An 18,539-nucleotide genomic window follows, 5' to 3' on the forward strand; every position below is an offset into this window, starting at 1 on the left:
CACAGTCTCTCTCTCTCTCTCTCTCTCTCTCTCTCTCTCTCTCTCTCTCTCTCTCTCTCTCTCTCTCTCTCTCTCTCTCTCTCTCTCTCTCTGTGGCCCCCTTGTGGAAATGAGAGACCTCAAAAGCACTGAGCACATGGATCTCCCATCACTATAACATTACTTACGTTACATACAGACATTAGGCCTGCTAATGTTACCCAAGACATTGCCTAAGCTTTTTGGCTTCACTGAGTTCACTTCACTCTCCTCAAAGTTGACCCCAAGGCTAAAGGGTACTTCAGGTTTAAATGCTGGCACGAAAAGTTCCGTGGCATTTGCATTGTCATCATTTTACATTTTTCATTTTAGACATTTAGCAGACGCCTTTATCCAAAGTGGCTTACAACAAGTAAGTAAGTGAATCATCTATACATCAGTCATCATAAGAAAAACAAATCTCTGCTAGGACCAGGGGTCATTGGCAGTCACAATGCAAGAAGAAGGAAGAATTACTTCTTCTTTTTTATTATTACTATGTTTATCTACAGTAGAGAAACTGTACAGGGGTAGTGGGGATGAAGAGGTCTTTAGAAGGGACAGTCAAGATATAGGTCAAGAGATGGGTCTTCAGTCTACGGCAGAAGATAGGTAGTGACTCTGCAGTCCTGACAGCAGTGGGAAGCTCGTTCATCAGGAATAGAATATACATCTTGATCTTTTATTAACAGAAAACTTCAAATTTAAATTATACAATATTATAACAATGGAATTTGATGTCTCAGCTAGAGATTGTGTTGGTCCGTCTTGATCAAGGTTGTCGACCATTGCTCGTAATTGACAGTCTCGACACTCTTTTTAAGGGCTTTCATCTATTGGCAGAGAGCAGAGGTGCCATTGCAATGCAGCATTAGACCAATAGATAGCGCCCTAGGCCTTTGTAGAGACACTTGTCTGGTAGCTCATTATTGTGACACAGTGTTCTTCCCTCCCCGGCCTATAGGGCCTCAATGTGAGGGTGCTTTTGTTGGGGCCCAGCGTTAACATATCGGATTCAGCTAATCAAGGTCTTGGTAATTATAGATTAGTTGAATTAGGTGATGTAGCGCGATGTGAGGGACATAACGCTACAACACCTACGTGGGGGTCAGGACCAATTTGGAAGCATCTGAGTTTGGCATGGAACTAAAATACCTGAATTGTTAATTCAGCCTCCTTTTATTTTACAGCCCTTACTCTTTGATACCTATACAGCAAATGTTTCTATAAAATGCAAAACATATTTGACTGGTGTCATATAAACAATAGTTTGATTGGTATTGATCCATGCTATCCATTTCCCCAGATATTGTTGTGATATTCTACCTGTATTGATTAACATTTTATAATAAAATGATAAAGACAGGTAAAGACATCACATGGGAAATTTTCAAATAGACAGATAATAAAACAATAGATTTTGTTTGATTTAATTCAGCTCTTGTATGAACAAAGATGATTAGAATCTGCTTATTCTCACTTTGAAAGTGCTTTTTCATAAGGTAAATATTGTGTACCTATCTTAGGTTATCTGCTAGGCTATTAACAGAGATGTTTAATTTCATTAAAACATTAATGCAGGTGTTTTGATTGTTGTTCCTCAGATAGTCATAGGTATACACTATATCTTTCAGGACACATGAGCACATGTGATAACATTTACGCTAAGATTCTTGTTAATTAGTAAACATTGAATTACAGTACTTATTTTAGGTAAGGCACCGTCAAGGCACCGTTACAGTACGTCCTACCGTACTGTACTGTAAGTCAAAACCTTGACTTACTATATATTGGGGTTTGTATGTCCTTAAATATTAGTCATAGATATAGTACTAAGAATAGGTTAATTATTCTTAGTGGCAGGACATTGTATGTACAATCGCACTCAAAAGATATGTCAGTTGCATGTAAGGGTAATACTTGATCTACAGGTCTTAGTTTAAAAGAAAAGGTTTTAAAAGCTTATAAAACATAAGTAAATAGGTTTTAATCATTAGTAAACTGTTTGTGAATCCTAATTTGTTCATATATTTATTAACATTAGTCAATACATGTATATGTATAAACAATTTATTACAAACATATGTAATCATGTACAATACAAAGCATGAACTACATGCATGCAACATGCAATTACTGTATTCAATACATTTAGGCAAATGTTTTAAGCAGACAGTGTCACCCACATTAAGAGTGTAGCTCCGCAGAACATTGGGTAAGGAACATCTATAACATTGTCAGTGTGATGCAAACAAAGACATTGCATTTTGGAATTTAGGAGTAGAATAAGCAATAGACAGACAGACAGACAGACAGACAGACAGACAGACAGATGGACAGACAGACAGATACACGTTTAACATTCCCCTCTCATCAAGCTGAAGGAATCGAGAGGTACAGTGTATGTATAAATGCCTTCAATGGCCATATTAAACACTGTAATCAAGGGAAACGTTTTCCCGGCAATAAATACTGAATAAAAGTCTTACAATAACAATTAGCGTCCAAATAGATGTGGGGTGATTATAAATTCCTTTCAGGAGAGTGGCTTGGTGCTATGCTGTGGGGTTGAGGGTGTGTGTGTGTGTGGGGGGGGGGGGGGCTAGAGGAGTCATGTGGTTTTGGGATGGGGGGGCAGCAGACTTTGCAATCAGCGTTAAATAGAACAGTTTTGTGCTTGTGTGATTGTCAAGTGGGCCATTACTCTCTGATAAGGGCACTTTTTCCCCACGTTGTCGCTCTGATTGGGCCCAGCGCATTGCACCCCCTCACATGCTGTCCCAATGCAATCAGGGACCTCTTACGCTGCCATTTTCACCGCAGTGATTTTCACTGAATCCCTCATCGGCCCCCAGCCACCACCAGGCCCCCTTCAGCCTCAACGAGGGCCCATTGAAAGCAAGGAGAAAAGGTCACGCCAAACTCATTGTGTCAATTGTAAACCACCCCAATTTGGACTCATTTCAATGAAACAAATGAATAGTTGCAGCCAAAGAAAGCAAAGGTTGAGTCTATGTGGAAGTAGAAAATTATAGCAAATTTGCACCAACGCCCAATCCCTTATTAAGATTACTCCAAATCTTACTCTATGTTCTCATTTGGCTGCATGGAATATACAGTACTGTCCACTCCAAAGCTTCCAAATAAAAAAAAAGAACGACAGTATAACTGTTTCACTGTGGTGCCTTAATCAGGACTTGTAGGCCTAATGATGATTGTCCCTCTGAGGGAGAAACAAGAGTGAGATGTTGAACCATGTTGAACAGAAGACACACACACTGCTTTGAGTCTAATTAGAAAGGTTTAATCAGAGATCTCACATCACGTCAGTCTCCACAGCTCAAAAACAAGCATGGCAAGTGAGCGATCACATGTGATGCACAAAAGCAGAAATACCTGTTTGTAAGCATGCTGATAGAGGAGGCACTTCTCTCGCCTCTCCCATATCTCTGATGTTTTTGTCTGGTCGGCATCACGCATTACATTTGGGAATTCACTCATCCATGTGAATACCTGCAACATTCAAAGAGAAAACAGTGTGTCTGATCGGCTTAATCATTTACCCATGCAACACATCTGATCAGAGGCATATCCTATAGATAACTGATTTGGTAAGATGTGATTTACAGTACAGGTAGTTAAGAGAAGCAAATTCATCAGAAATGTGTGATTTTCTAAGGATTGCTTATTATACATTGCTTATTATAAAACAGCTTATGACGATTTTACTTATTTTAACCCCCTTCCTTTGATGTCTGAGGTAATTCTATTGTTAGAAGCCCATTGCCTTCTGGAACCCCCAAGTGTCCATGTGTAATTTGAACCTGGCCTCTCATCATAATATGGGTTCGGTTTGAGTTCTTGGTGGTTGCCTCACATGCCACACTGTAAGCCAACATCAAAAGTGTGCTACATTTTGCAATGCTTAAGATGCGTCATCTGATAAAAGTCCATTCATCTCCAAAGGGTGGAACAGGACACATCGCGATGAAGGCACGCTAGGCCCTTTATTCCCCAGTGCAGCGGAACTCTCAGATGGAATGATATGAAGTGTTCTCATGCCAGTGCAGGTCTGCTATCTCCTTCCATCTGGGCTGAAACCTCCAAGCTAGCTATGGAAGCAGGAACCTTTTTGCAGACCATATCTATACAGTATGTGTGTGTGTGTGTGTGTGTGTGTGTGTGTGTGTGTGTGTGTGTGTGTGTGAGAGAGAGAGAGGATGCATGTATGCTCCCACTGTTTTTCTTCATCCTGTATGTCTTGTTAACACACATTAATTCATCAATCCAACATATTTGAACTGAAGGAAAAACAGAATGTGAATCTACACTCTTAAAATGTTCTAGTTAGTACCAAAAAACAGGTTTTTCATTTGTCCCTTTGGGGTTCCATACTGAACCCTTTCCACAGTGGGTTCTAAATGGAATCCAAAAGGGTCCACATGGAACCCAAAAGGGTTTTAAAAAGGGTGCCCCTACAGGGACAAATGAAGAACCCTTTTTTTTCTTCAAAGAGTGTGGCATAAATAACCCCTATCATAGCTCATGCATTATGAATTGAGAATAATATTTTCATGATTTGCATGCTGATTCAGCCTCAAGATTTCAGACATGCTGAATGGCTCATGATTCATTGTCTTATGGTAGCTATTTATGATATGCTTATAGTTTCGCTATCTGCCACTAATGGAATAAAAATAATTTAAATTAATTTTCATTTTCGGAGGATGTGGCTTTATGTATGTCTAATTAATCAATGCACATTTAGAATGTAAGCACACAAGAAAACAATTGTCAAATGATTTATTGTAGAAATTATGAAAATTCCACTGGACGCCAAACCATTTAGATAACTCACCAACTACTAACCACCTAATGATGAATGCTATGACTAATAAATCCCGATGAAAGATAATTTGTTACCACTATACACAATAAGCAATGCATGATTCAACCTGAAACATCGTTACAGTATGACAGACTGACAGGATTTGTAATTTTCTATACTCAGGCTTGGGCTTGCAACATCACTAAGAAGACAAGATCATGGCACAACATGATAATGAGTTTCACTGAAGTTTAAACAAATACATTTAGATATAGAGTAGCTTTTTGCCTACTTGGTGTTGTTCATAAGAGTTGATGGAATATAGAGAATCTGGTCTGGCGAATTAACATTATGTGGGCCAATTGAGTCACGATTGATTTCTTAACATCGTGGAGGGAGTAAGGCTTTAGTGTAGGCTAAATGGCATTTGAGTTGATGCACCTATTAAGAATTGCAAAAATGAATAAGAAAAAAAGTTTTGTGTGAAATCACTCGATTGATAGTTTTTTTTGCTATAAATAGGAAAAACATAAAACCTTGTATTGTAATCAATAATGATATGCACAGTATATTGATAGATCATTTCAGAGTCAGCTAAAGGTGTTGTTGATGATGTAGGCCTATGAACATTTTCAATTTCTGCACGTAAACAATGGAAATATCTCATAATTTCATATGTAATACGAAATATAATATGTAGGTATATATATAGGCGTAAACGGTTTATATAGGCAATTGAATGCAATTAAATTGGTTCTTTTTTGTGTTAAATGTTTTTTTAAACCAACGACAAACGAACAGATAAAAGAAATGCCGTAACTCTGCTATTAGGCTTAGACTATTAGGCTACTCGACAATAATAGGCTCCATCAAATGTAAGAACTCCATGAGCGGATTGATGGATTTAATGACATTGTTTGGCGTCCTGACTTTTCCCCACGCCTCTAGGCCTTAAATGATGGTGAATATTTGACAGGAGGCGCGGCCAAACGACGAAAATATGAATTATCTTCCGCCCTCGAGAAAACAAACTGCAGAAGCCTGTATAGGATATGCTGCCAGATGAATCTTGGAGTTGAGGAAGACAAAAGAACACTCAACCTTTCTTGAATAAGATATTTTCCATTTTAAATTCTCGTGCTCTTTTTTTCGGTTGTTAAGCGCATTGGCTTATTGGTTGAAATGCACTGGAAAAGTGAACAAAAAGTGGAATGTTGCGATGTTGTTGATAAGAATGAAAATGGATCCATGTTGATGTCTAGCAATGGGGTAAGTGAACGATCTACTCTTTACTGAAATCACTGTCGGTCGACTTCAAAATGAAAATGTTGCAACAGGAGTTATTATTATTGTTCCTACTTTCACCAGAACATAATTCAGAGCACCTAAGTCATTTGAAAAGTGCAACACGATTGCAGAAGAACTTGAAATATTGAGACAGTAAAAATGGGTCCAAACTACTTTCCAAATTATAGCTTACATCCCCTCAAAATTATTACCAAGCAGTGAGTTCTGTGTTTTCACAATTTCAAGAAATGTCGAAGATGAATTACCCCCTTGTTAAATATTCAGCAATTAAAACTCAAGTAGTTAATGAGAACTCTTCACCTTTTGGTTGCCCTGGGCAGACATTTAAGACAAACTTAGTATTTTAATTGCAGTTATTAAATAAATCAATTCCCTTTCCCTGTCGACCCTGCGCTGCTTTTGATTGACATGCGAAATTGATATGTTGGGGGCTAAACCATTGTGCTTAGCAGTTGTGAATCACAAATGCAGATCTCAAGAACATAATGTACATTGGATAACTATTACCTCAAGTGCTGCCTGTTTTTGTAAGTAATGACTATCCTTCGTTTTTAAATGTAATTTGGATAATCGTTGGCGTTGTCATGGTGAAAGGTGAAGAGGATGATATTTATGGAGTGTAGCAGGGAGGTTAAAAGGTGGCTAAGTTGAGTCTCACCAACGGAACCCCTGGACCTCCTCACAGCTTCTCGTCATGTATGAAGATTGCAATGGGGACTCAGAGGTTATCGGCACATGCAGAGAGGGCAGGAGATCAATTCGAATGGTAAAATGTTATAATTGTGTCAAACGGAGTTACACGATTGAAACGGAGATACATCCAGCTAAAGAAATTTTTGTCTGCGACTAGCAACATTGTTATCAACTTTGAAATTAGTCTGATTTGTAAGATTATATAATGGGCAAATGCTATAGCGCTGCTTCATTCTAATCTGTGCGCAATTCGAGAATTTACGTATTGTTTTTCGTTTTTACGCATGACCCATAAAAGTAATTTCTAACCATATCTTATTCCATTCAGAGAACACCTGTGGATGTATTGGATGAGGATTCGTGTTCCCGCGATTCATCTCCCTGCTCGCTACAGGCGATGGCATCTGCACCTCTCCAGGGTAGAACTGTTTGTGCCAGCTGCAGTGAGGAAATTGTGGATAAATACTTGCTAAAGGTATGATGCGGTTTCATGAAAGAAAGTGTAGCTCAAAAATTGAGGCAGTATATTGTGTCTGAATGCATGAGACTTCGGGCTATAGTTGCAGTTATTCGATTTTAAATCGGCCTATAAACCTACATTTACCCTTGTGGACTACAACTAATCTCCAAATACTTATCACAAGTGATTCTATTATCGTATGTCTTTTCATTTAGGTTAACGACTTGTGCTGGCATGTGCGTTGTCTCTCCTGTAGCGTGTGCCAGACATCGCTTGGCAGTCATACCAGTTGTTACATCAAAGAAAAAGAGGTCTTCTGCAAATTGGACTACTTTAGGTAGTTGCATTTGGGCTTGGGTTACCATGCATAATCAAATCAAATGGAAAAATAAATAGTCTAGAAATATGTCATCATGATATGTGTTTTTATATAATAGTTATACATGGCAAAGCAATAGAAATTACATTGTTAGTATTATTATTATTGCTATTATTAATAATATTGATAACATTTGTTCTTATAGCCTATTATGTAATTTCAAATATTTAGTATCTTCTATTTTTTTGTTTTTAAATCCTATAAATAAGAAACCAAGGACTGACTTGCATACCTGACTTTTACAATATTTGTATTTTATTATAGAAGATATGGCACATGGTGCGCGTGCTGCGGGCGTAATATCCATTCCACAGACTGGGTCCGCCGGGCGAAGGGCAACGTGTATCACCTGGCATGCTTCGCCTGTTTCTCCTGTAAGCGGCAACTGTCCACGGGGGAAGAGTTTGCGTTGGTAGAGGAGAAGGTACTGTGCCGTGTGCATTACGACTGCATGCTGGACAACCTGAAACGCGCTGTGGAGAAAGGTGAGCAGCGGAGACGCATTACAGGACTTTACTGACACAGCCTCTGCTAAAAGATGATAAATTGAAATATAATTGATCACGAAATAAAGCATTTCCCCCCCAAACAAATAATAATTGATTACAATTACAATAGATACATGGAAACATATGGAAACTATGTTATTTAATTAATGAAATAGTCGTTTGCATTTCTTGACAATTTTTGTGAACACAACGGTTATCCTTTCTTCTTTGTTGTACTGACCATGACAGATCTTATGCGCTGCATGTAAGCACATGCTCAATGCATGCAGTTTTCAGATTAAAAGTCAATAGTCCACATAGAGTTTTTAATATCCATATACAATAAGCCTGACCACATATAGAACAGGAAATATGCTTATATGCAGACCAATTTTGTTTTAGGAAATGGTCTTAATGTGGAGGGGGCGATGCCAACCGAGCAGGAAGTCAATCAGCCCAAGCCATCGAAGAGAGCGCGCACAAGCTTTACTGCAGACCAATTACAGGTGAGCGCCACTGTTATTACCACTTTTATGGTCTGGATGGATCACTAAATAAGGAGTTTTGAATTCACTGCTCAGGGATGCTGTCATGGCCAATGCATCGTTTTCAGAATAAAATGCATTTTTCAAAACAAAAATCGAATAATTCAGAGAGAATCTACAGAGTTGGTACTTCATTGACATTTTACGGGGTTATCAGCATATGTTATTTATAAACTAGCGACTGTATTTGTGTTTTCTACCAGTATTGGGTTTGATATGGGTTACTGTCACATGTTTGTTTTGACTTAATATCATTTGACATCGCAGTTCTGCCTCTGGAGAAGATTCCCCCTATCTGACCCTGGATATCAGTCATGTCTTACTAACCTCAGAAAGGAGAAATATACCAAGTCAGGAGTATATTAGATGACTTCACATGATTGACCTTTGTGTCCATAACTGCCCATCCCCAGGTGATGCAGGCACAGTTTGCCCAGGACAATAACCCAGACGCCCAGACACTGCAGAAGCTGGCTGAACAGACAGGTCTAAGTAGGAGAGTCATACAGGTCAGAGAGTCATGGAGTTTGGGTTGATGCATGTTTCACACTCAGGATATGACAGACAGTATCACAATGCATGATGTACAGGATTGTTGCTGTTGATAAGTGATTTGCTGTTTTGGGGAAAAAAACTAAAACAGCACCATGGTACTATCAACCTCTGTTCGTTCTCAGACACAAACAGCTTTTATCAAACCAGTGTTTCATTTTTGTGGTAGAAACATGTTCCCTGTAAATTGCAGGTTTGGTTCCAGAACTGCAGAGCGCGCCATAAGAAGCATGTGAGTCCCAACCACTTGTCGGTCACTGCCCTGTCCTCCCTGCAGCCTGACTGCCTCTCCCAACCCACCCCCACCCCAGAGGAGCTGCAGTACACAGTCTACGGTCGCCCGGAGGGCTCCATGCTCTCTGCACTACACTCCTTCTTAGACGGTAAGCAGAGCCACGGGCTCCACTGAGGTTGTCATTCACGATAATTAAGTAGGGATGAATGTCATAAAAGTGAGGTTAGAGCTTTTTGATAAGAAAGGTGTTTTGTTGGACCATGATATAGGTGTCTCCATTGTTGTTTTAATGTCAGGGCAGTCTGTTTGATGCCTGTCAGATGGATTTCACACAGGCTTTTTTATTGGTGTGTTTGATTTGGGGGTGTTGATTGTGTGGTGTTATAGTACAGGGAAGGCTGTTGGAGGTAGGAGTCGGAGTATGGGCTCATTGTAATGCATGGGACGGAATAGGGAATCACCTGTTATAGTCTGTAGTCTACCTGTGTACTTCTGACGGTTCTCATGTTAGCACTCTGTCTCCTTTCACAGTGCATTCACCCCTGCTACCGCCACATGCTATGACCTCCCTGCCCATGTCCCACGCCTGAGCCACACACACACACACGTAAAGAAATTGCTAATTAGTCGCTGATTAAAAGGCAAAGATGACTCTCTTCTTGATTTCTGCATTATACCCCTCTGTTCATTGTAACATTCTATGGATGACTATCATGGATGACCATGGTACTGTATACAAACCTGAAGATACAGTATCTATGAAAAAGTGAAGAATAATACGTATGCTAATAGATAGAGAGGGTGTGACATTGTGGATTTCTGTGTTTCTCTAGCCTTTCTCAATTGTTAGGGACACAACTCCTCGCGTCCTCTCCTCCGTCCTACTGAAAATCGCATTGGAGGAGAAGGTCTAAGTTCCTCCTTAGATATTCTTCTCCAATGGTTTTTGAGGACAACTCGAGTGGAGGATGGAGGAGAGGACGCGAGGAGTCGTTTTCTTAACAATTGAGAAAAGGCTTCTGTGTCTGTAAGTGCCACGGTTCCATGCTGATCCATGTACAATTTAACCTAACTTATGAATAATTTGTACAAGTGTTTGAATTATTGTTGTTTAATTTATTCATTGTATGTGATTGAAATGTACTGTTTGGAAAATAAATGTCTAATTTGAGAAAATGACTTGAGAATTTGAGAAAGTAACTAAACATTTTGTTGTTTTCAGTGACATAAAAGTAGTGTACATGGTAATTACATGGGTGGGTGAGGGTGGGTGAGGGTGGTTGAGGGTGGGTGAGGGTACACTGACACACTCTTGCAAGGTAAGAATGGTTGAAGAGCATCCATTTATTAACACATATAACAACATTGCAAAGGTGATTAAATAATGTGCAACCCTGTGCATACATTCTCACTGATGTATAAAATAAAGCAAAACATGACAATTTTGATACAAATGTCTTTATAGGGAAAGGAATCTATGATATTGGAAAGGATATATTATACTGTATGTCATTGGCCATTGGCCATAGACCTTTAAGTACGAATGACAAACTATTAGCCTAAGCCATACTCTACCCTTGAGAGGTGGAAGACAGAACTCAGGCACACACTCTAACCAACCGAGAGGTTTTACTTGTGTCTACTTGTTGACTGTGGTAAACCAAAAGAATTCAGTTCCAAGAGAGGGAGGGAAAGATACAAAAACACTGATTTACTTCACTGTTATCTGATCTTGCGAAGGTACTGTATCATACTGTACCACATGGTGATAAAAATGACTGAGAAAGAGACCCTACATACATTATTTTATGATCTTATTCATAAAATAGAATATGCATAGTGAGACCACTGAAATTAAGTGGGCTATTCATTTCATTTGATGACGATACAAGGACAAAAACACACAGTATGTACCAGTAATAAACATTTTCCATACTGTACACATAACATTTCTATATTTCTAATGCTACATGTCCATAAAGTTGCTTTGCCCATGCTAAAAGATAATAAAGACTGACTTGCTTGTAAAAACATGTTCTTCTATATGCCTACGGCTGGCAGTGAGTGATGTCACTGTGGGGCACAGTGAGGGCACATTATCTGCCCCTACAATGGAATGGGACAAAGACTGAAACTCCAATGGCACACAAGAGCCAAACAAGAATCATATTTGACTGAGAATGTCTCTCATGAAATTGACTGACCCACTGGTCAAATCAAGTCAAGTCAAGTCAAGTCAAGTCAAGTCAATCTTTATTATCCTATAAGGAAATTTGGTCTGCAGACAGGGTGGAGACACAACACACACAGTACAAAACACAGATACACTACAATATGGACAATATGTGACTAGTTTCACAAATGAACACTGAGCTTTGGCTAGAAACATTGTTTTGTTCACGGAGGGTCACAATAAGCATAAAAGAGTTTAGGTAGGTCACAGCATATGCTTGGGATCCACCTCCAGTATGGTTCCCAAATGAGCAAAGGTTCTGAAAAGCACCACTCCACTTTACCTTTCATCTTAGCCCTTTAACTTTGGAATTCACAAGTACCATATGAAAAGAGAATGATCGCTTCCCATTGACTACCGTTTTGGCTTACACAATAGACACATTAGAAACTTCTACTTGACTCTGCATGACGCAATTAATACTTTTACATTCTGTATGGCAATTCTGAGTAAGAGCGTTTAAGGCACTTATGAGAGAATCACTTTAATTACAATACTATTACACAGCCGTGAGATTAGTGTGATGGACACTGTATGGCAAATACGTTTCTCAATATGAGAAATGAAAGGAGCTTAATAATTAAAATGGGCGTCATCATACATGGGACCAACTGTGTACATTTCATCAATTAACTCAATCCACAGTCCATCCTATTTAATTTATTCTATTGTCACTTTATTTAGTTGTTGTTGTTTGTGATGTGAGCTGCTGTAACGCCTTAATTTCCCCTTGGGGATCAATAAAATACCTATCTATCTATCTATCTATCTATCTATCTATCTATCTATCTATCTATCTATCTATCTATCTATCTATCTGTTCAAACACTGTGACACAATTCATATCTGTTCAAACACTGTGGCACAATTCATAACGGTTTCTTCTTATGCTTTTTGGCACCACCTTGTGGCCTAATCTCATCACTGGATGAGAGCCAGTTTTGAGAATCAAAAAATGCAAACAAAAATAAAATACTTCACTCTGTAATTGGGCAAATAAGTGCTGCTGTACATACAAGGCAAAACCAAGACTTTAGCTGTCTATACATGATTTGAACACAACCACATTAATATTGGTATGATTGTACAACTAAGGAGCTGCCAGAGTCTCAAGTACTGTTTGGCACAAACTTGTGACATTGTTAAGGACAATCTGGACCACGGCTGTGATCAGTATTATCTTCCTCTGTGGGTGTCTTTTCCATTCTCCATCAGTCATCTTCTACCCTTCCCTTTCTTCTCCACTCCTCTATCTCTTCCTCTTCCTCTTGTCTTTCTTCCTGATGCTGTTCTTCTTATTGAGGATGTTCCTCAGGGTGCTGCTCATGTAGAAGGGTCTGGCAGCAGAGCCATTGTTTACCTCCAGGTCCACCACTGGGGACAGAAAGAGCGGGTTACAAACCTACACTACACCATGGAAATCAGTAGATGCTAAGTGGGATCCTTGGGGTGACCTTACCCTTAACACTTATCCTAACCCTTACGCTAACCTTAACCCTTACTTTTACTGTTTAACTGTAATTTGGGTAAGCATCCCACTTACCATTTACCATGTAAATCTCCACTAACATCTTCACATACGGTACCTTCATCGGGATGGACATATTTGAGTCAGGCTCTTGAGACTAAGTCTTGCGTCTTGTCAAGCGACACTAGGTTTTATATTGTCAAAGCAAGGAGGTGTAGTAAGATCAAATCACCTAGAAAATGTGCTATATTTAAACCAGTCAAATTTATTTAAAAAAAGGGGATTTCACATTTTCATTGATACAAAAGATTTCTCCTGTACAAAAACATTAAATAACCTTAGGACAGATGTGTGTTACCTAGAATTAAAAACAGCAATACGTCTGTACCATTCAATAGAAAATTACCAAAAATGGCTTTGACATCCTTTTATAAACAGTAATTGAAAGGTTCTCAGTTGTAGATCAGAAAACCACAGAACAAAAAGTATATTTCTCCATTTAGAACTAGGCACATTTACTAGCGACTGCATTCAGAATTCCTGAAAGTTCTCAGGCTCTATTAAAATCTCATTCTTAGCAAAAAGCATAAAATGTGCTCAGAAGTCTTGATCTCTGGTACACCTCTGTCATTATATCTTACAGTATGTTGATGTGTAAAATAAAAACATCCTACATGTGTCTGTGACTTGAGTAGATGTTAAACGTGTGAAACAGTTTTCTTATATCTGTAGCATTGCACATTAGTTTGGAGCAGTGTTCTTGTGTCTATGACACCATTTGAGTCTGTAACAGTGTTTTTACCAGTGTACATATGGTGGTCATATATGGTATCAACAGGGCCTATTTAGCCAATGACAAGCATACATACAGTAGCCAATAAAATAATCATGCTAGACAGAAAAGCCATCTCAGAGTTCTTGTCCACACATGAGAGTGCTTATAAATATATTCTTACAGTACATGAAACCACCGAACAAAGACAGCAGTGTCACAAGAGGGCGCCCTTGTATCACTCCCAAAACCTCAACTTCATAATGTCAATCCAGTCTGCCAAAGTCCCTCAATTGCATCCGAAGAAGAAAACAGAGATCTCCTCTTGCAGTGTGAGTGTGTGTATGCCTTGTGTTGGGCTACAATGCCCATTTCACACCTATCCATCACATCCCACAGACACATCCACTGGTACTGCAGTGCTCTCTTGGTAAGGCAGAGATCAGCAGTGTCAACGGAGAAAGAAAGGAGACAGATGCACAACGGAGAAAAGGCAAGTATCAGTAGTAGTGGTGGAAGAGGAGGAGGAGGAGGAGGAGGCAGTGGCACGAGACAGGAAGTGAGTAGAGTCCCTTTCTAAACCCCACACCCATCCTCGTTAGGGGAACTAACGCAATCTCCTGTCTAGTCCTGTCCACTCAGGTCACCTCCATAGATACAGAAGTCCAGCCATAACTTAAGCCCTGCTCTAGAACGCTCCAGACCACACACACACACACACACACACACACACACACACACACACACACACACACACACACACACACACACACACACACACACACACACACACACACACACACACACACAAACTCACTCACTCACTCACTCACACACTCAGGCAATGAGTGTGTCAGTCCTTCAGTGAGTGAGTGGTGTGGCCTCAGGAGCCAGTGTACAGCTTTGCACCCTGATCTCCCCTGCGTAGGATCTTGTGCAGGCTAGGGGACATGTAGTAAGGCTTGGAGGAGGAGCCGTCGTTCCTCTCCAGATCTTCACCTGGGTACCAGGCCCAACCCAGGAAGAGAGGAGGCAGTGCAGCAAGAAGGAGAGGAGAGCACACAGTGCAGAATGGAAGAGAGAGACACAGAGAGAGAAAAGAGGAGAGGAGTTAGCAGAGGCATACGATTAAGAAAGTCAAGCAGGAAAATAAATTAGGGTTAGGGTTAAAACCCTAATTTATGATTTGAATTTTTGGTTCAAATCAGTCAAAAACAACCAGTGCTTAGTCAAATGATTCAGTGATTAGTTTACAGCCAAGGCAAGATTTGACAAAGAACAAGCATAGAGTTGGCCCTATTTCATTTAAATTCTTGTGAACGAATGATGAACATATGAAAAAGAAACTCAATTCCTGTAAGAGGAACCTTTCCTATGTCTTGTGCCAGGAAATCCCTTAACCATGCTTATCTCTGGCATAACATAGCCCCATCAGTGTGGTCTCTCAGTGCACAGTAACCTAACCCAACATGGAAAACGTCCCTGGTTATCATTATTGAAAACACACACACACACACACACACACACACACACACACACACACACACACACACACACACACATCGGCTATATGTACATTATGTCCAAACCAAACACACAAACTTGGATGTCTCTCTTTAGTGTGCTCACAATGTATCACATCAAACCCCCTCTTGTCCAGCAGTCGGTTGAATTTAGAAGGAAAAAAAAGTCATACTTACAGAAACAGAGGAATAGGGTGTCCACACACATCGCATAGACGTTAAAGAAGCCGTGTGCAATCAGGTAGGAACCAAATATAACCGTCTGCCAAAGAGAAAGGAGTCAGTGAACACTAAATAAATAACAGACATTTCTCACTCAATTTTTGAATGTAGGTGTATTTTTAATTCTTACCAGAAGGGGCACCCAATAGTAATTTAGTGATGGCACCTCCTCTTGAATTACTGGTATCTTACGGGTGAAGAAGAAGAATGCAAGCACACCTGAAAGACAGAGCAGCATAAATAACAGTGGAATGCACAAACAGAAGCACTAACATACCATGTTTTCTGTTTACATTGTCCTCTCCATGCTCTGCGTCATTTCATAGTTCGACATAGTACAGATGCACGTGGGAAAAGGGAACTCACCGACACTCCCTGAAATAAGCACTTTTCCCAAGAAGAGCAGAAAATCTGTCACCTTGTCCAGCACTGCCACCCTATAGACAGGGAGACACACAGAGTAGAGGTGAGTCACAGAGGACCAAAAAAGGACATGAGCAATCTGATGACAGATACCCAGACAGACAGACAGACAGACAGACAGACAGACAGACAGACAGACAGACAGGCAGGCAGGCAGGCAGACAGACAGACAGACAGGCAGGCAGGCAGGCAGACAGACAGACAGACAGACAGACAGAACTATAGATAGAGAGGCAGACAGACACTAAACGACAGTGAGAAAGGCAGTGTGGGCGACATGGTGACATGGCCTTACCTCACTACGTTCCTCATCAGGAGGAAGAAAGCATCCTTGGCCGAGGTGCAGAAGTTCTTCCCATATATTGCTATCTGGGGTTAGAAATTCAGAGAGTGCCAATGTTATTTAAGAGTGACCCTAACTGTTTGTATGAGAAATCACATGACCGGATGATAACAAAATGGGTCTGATAACTGTTTGAATGCTTGAATACTGTGATTAAAGGAATTCATTATATTTTCCCTTTATTTATGCAGGTTAGTCTCTTCAGTACCTATTTTAAGAGTTTATGACTATTATGTAGAGGTTGAGTGTGCAGGCCTTCCCAAACTCACCATAATGTAGGCGTTCCTGTTCATGAACTTGATGAAATGCTCCAGGCACCAGAAACAGCATTTGAGGCAACACAGCAGGAAACGTGCAAAAGCATTTTGAGCACCTGGAAAGTCATGAGTGCTATCATCATCATCATCATCCTCCTCATTATCATCATTATCTTCATCATTGTCATCATCATTTTCATCATCATCATCCTCATCATTATCATCATCGATCAAGCATGATATTTAATGACAGGTTGTTACAACAACAGTAACCCACCTTTGAGTTTGTGATCCAGATACTCCAGAACAATACGGAACATCTGAACCACAGCCAGGATCAGAGATCCAAAAGCCAGGGAACCTGTGTGATACCTGTAAAACAAAACATCACACACCGTTACCAACCTGTGTGTGTGTGTGTGTGTGTGTGTGTGTGTGTGTGTGTGTGTATGTGTGTGTGCGTGCATGTGTTTGTGTGTGTGCATGCGAGGGTGTGTGTGTGCGATGCTACAATACAATACAACACACATCCACTCATCCCTGTGAGTTTACTAACCCCACCTGAGTCAGTCAGTGTACTGTACCTACCGTATGGCTCTGCTGAAGGAGGAGAAGAGGGGGCAGGCGGGGATGTCGTTGGGCTTCTTCAGGGCCCAGTAGTAGGAGGCAAAGGCCCCAGCCAGGGTGCACTGACCCAGGGCGATGGTGAAGTTCACCAGCCACAGAAACACCAGCAGGTTGCACAGCTGCAGCACGAAGATGTAGCGATGGTAGAGGCTCTCCCCGCCGTAGAAGGCAAACGTGCACTGGGAGCCTGGACACACCTGGGTGACGTTGGTCTTACTGAACGTCTATAAACAGAGGACAGGGGATGGTTACTAATGATGCCATAGAGTGACCAAATGATGTTCTCTGATATCGCTCCTGCTGAAATGTAATAAGATGGGAATCTAATTCAGGGTATCAAGGCCTGTAACATTCTAGTCATATACTATAAGTGTTATATGCAATATGATAACACAGACACTGCCAATAACACCAGTGTAACAAAGCGTAGGAGAGAGGGGCTAACCTCTGGGTTACAGGTGAGGTTGGCATACATGCAGTTGGACTGTGTAGACATGACCTTGTAGACCGCATCGCCAGAGGATGCCAAGAAGCTGGAGGGCAAACCAGTCAAGGGTATCACAGAGGAAAATACATTCTGAGCAAAGCAGCAGAATATCGATGAGTCCCAAAGTTTGCACCCATCATTTAGGGTGCTTCAGTGATAAAAACAGAGCTGGAGGACAGTACTGAGCTCAAGACCTATCCTCTCAAGCTAGGTATGATTTTGATCTCAAACAACCCCTGAAAAAAGGACCTTGCATGATTTTAATGAAGAGCTAAATCCCCTCGAAAGTGCTTCAACCCTATCCGTCACCATACAGCAGCGTGAAATGCACTGTACAGCAGCAGCATCAGTATATACAGCTGGTGCAATGTCAGTGGGAACGAGGCTAGGTAGATGCAGAGAGGATACACAGCAGTGACTGCCCAGTAGGCTATGCAGATGGCCAGCAGAACAAAGGTGATGATTGGGTAGAACAGAGTCGACATGATGTAGCCAATGGCCCTGTAAGAGAAAGAGAGAGAGAGAGAGAGAGAGAGAGAGAGAGAAAAGAAAGAAAGAAAGAAAGAAAGAGAAAAAGAGAGATAGAGAGAGAGGTCATAAAGAGGGAGACGTTAGGGTTCATTCAAAGTGATTCAACAGAAGATGAGACACACACACACACACACTCCTGAGAGTAGA

General features: G+C 40.5%; 2 protein-coding genes across 5 annotated transcripts in view; one reads left to right on the plus strand and one right to left on the minus strand.

The window, feature by feature from the left end:
• The first annotated feature begins 5,900 nt into the window (after positions 1-5,900).
• LOC310806442 (LIM/homeobox protein Lhx8) lies at positions 5,901-10,671 on the plus strand. 3 transcript variants are annotated; one of them, XM_083672538.1, is made up of 8 exons: positions 5,901-6,115; positions 7,176-7,322; positions 7,523-7,644; positions 7,951-8,171; positions 8,577-8,680; positions 9,133-9,228; positions 9,465-9,654; positions 10,038-10,671. In XM_083672538.1, the coding sequence occupies exons 1-8, from the start codon at positions 6,029-6,031 to the stop codon at positions 10,094-10,096; spliced, it is 1,026 nt and encodes a 341-aa protein (XP_083528664.1). In that variant the 5' UTR covers positions 5,901-6,028; the 3' UTR covers positions 10,097-10,671. The 3 variants fall into 3 exon arrangements, with proteins under 3 accessions (XP_083528664.1, XP_083528665.1, XP_083528666.1); XM_083672539.1 differs by having other exon boundaries at positions 7,954-8,171; XM_083672540.1 differs by lacking the exon at positions 5,901-6,115 and adding an exon at positions 6,140-6,920.
• Positions 10,672-12,611: 1,940 nt separating this feature from the next.
• The window catches only part of slc44a5b (solute carrier family 44 member 5b), a gene marked incomplete at both ends in the record, with an annotated part of 28,385 nt that continues 22,457 nt past the window's right edge, over positions 12,612-18,539 (minus strand). Inside the window, 10 exons of one of the 2 annotated variants that reach the window (XM_083671174.1) lie at positions 12,612-13,113; positions 15,680-15,764; positions 15,855-15,943; positions 16,091-16,161; positions 16,443-16,516; positions 16,760-16,863; positions 17,025-17,119; positions 17,336-17,598; positions 17,820-17,907; positions 18,270-18,362. In XM_083671174.1, coding sequence (XP_083527300.1) covers positions 12,989-13,113; positions 15,680-15,764; positions 15,855-15,943; positions 16,091-16,161; positions 16,443-16,516; positions 16,760-16,863; positions 17,025-17,119; positions 17,336-17,598; positions 17,820-17,907; positions 18,270-18,362 — 1,087 coding nt within the window. Of the gene's footprint in view, positions 13,114-14,862; positions 14,979-15,679; positions 15,765-15,854; positions 15,944-16,090; positions 16,162-16,442; positions 16,517-16,759; positions 16,864-17,024; positions 17,120-17,335; positions 17,599-17,819; positions 17,908-18,269; positions 18,363-18,539 lie in introns of those variants that run through there. The other variant, XM_083671175.1, reaches the window with a different exon arrangement.

This window comes from Argentina silus (genome assembly GCF_951799395.1).
Source record: "Argentina silus genome assembly, chromosome: 6".
NCBI lineage: Eukaryota > Metazoa > Chordata > Actinopteri > Argentiniformes > Argentinidae > Argentina > Argentina silus.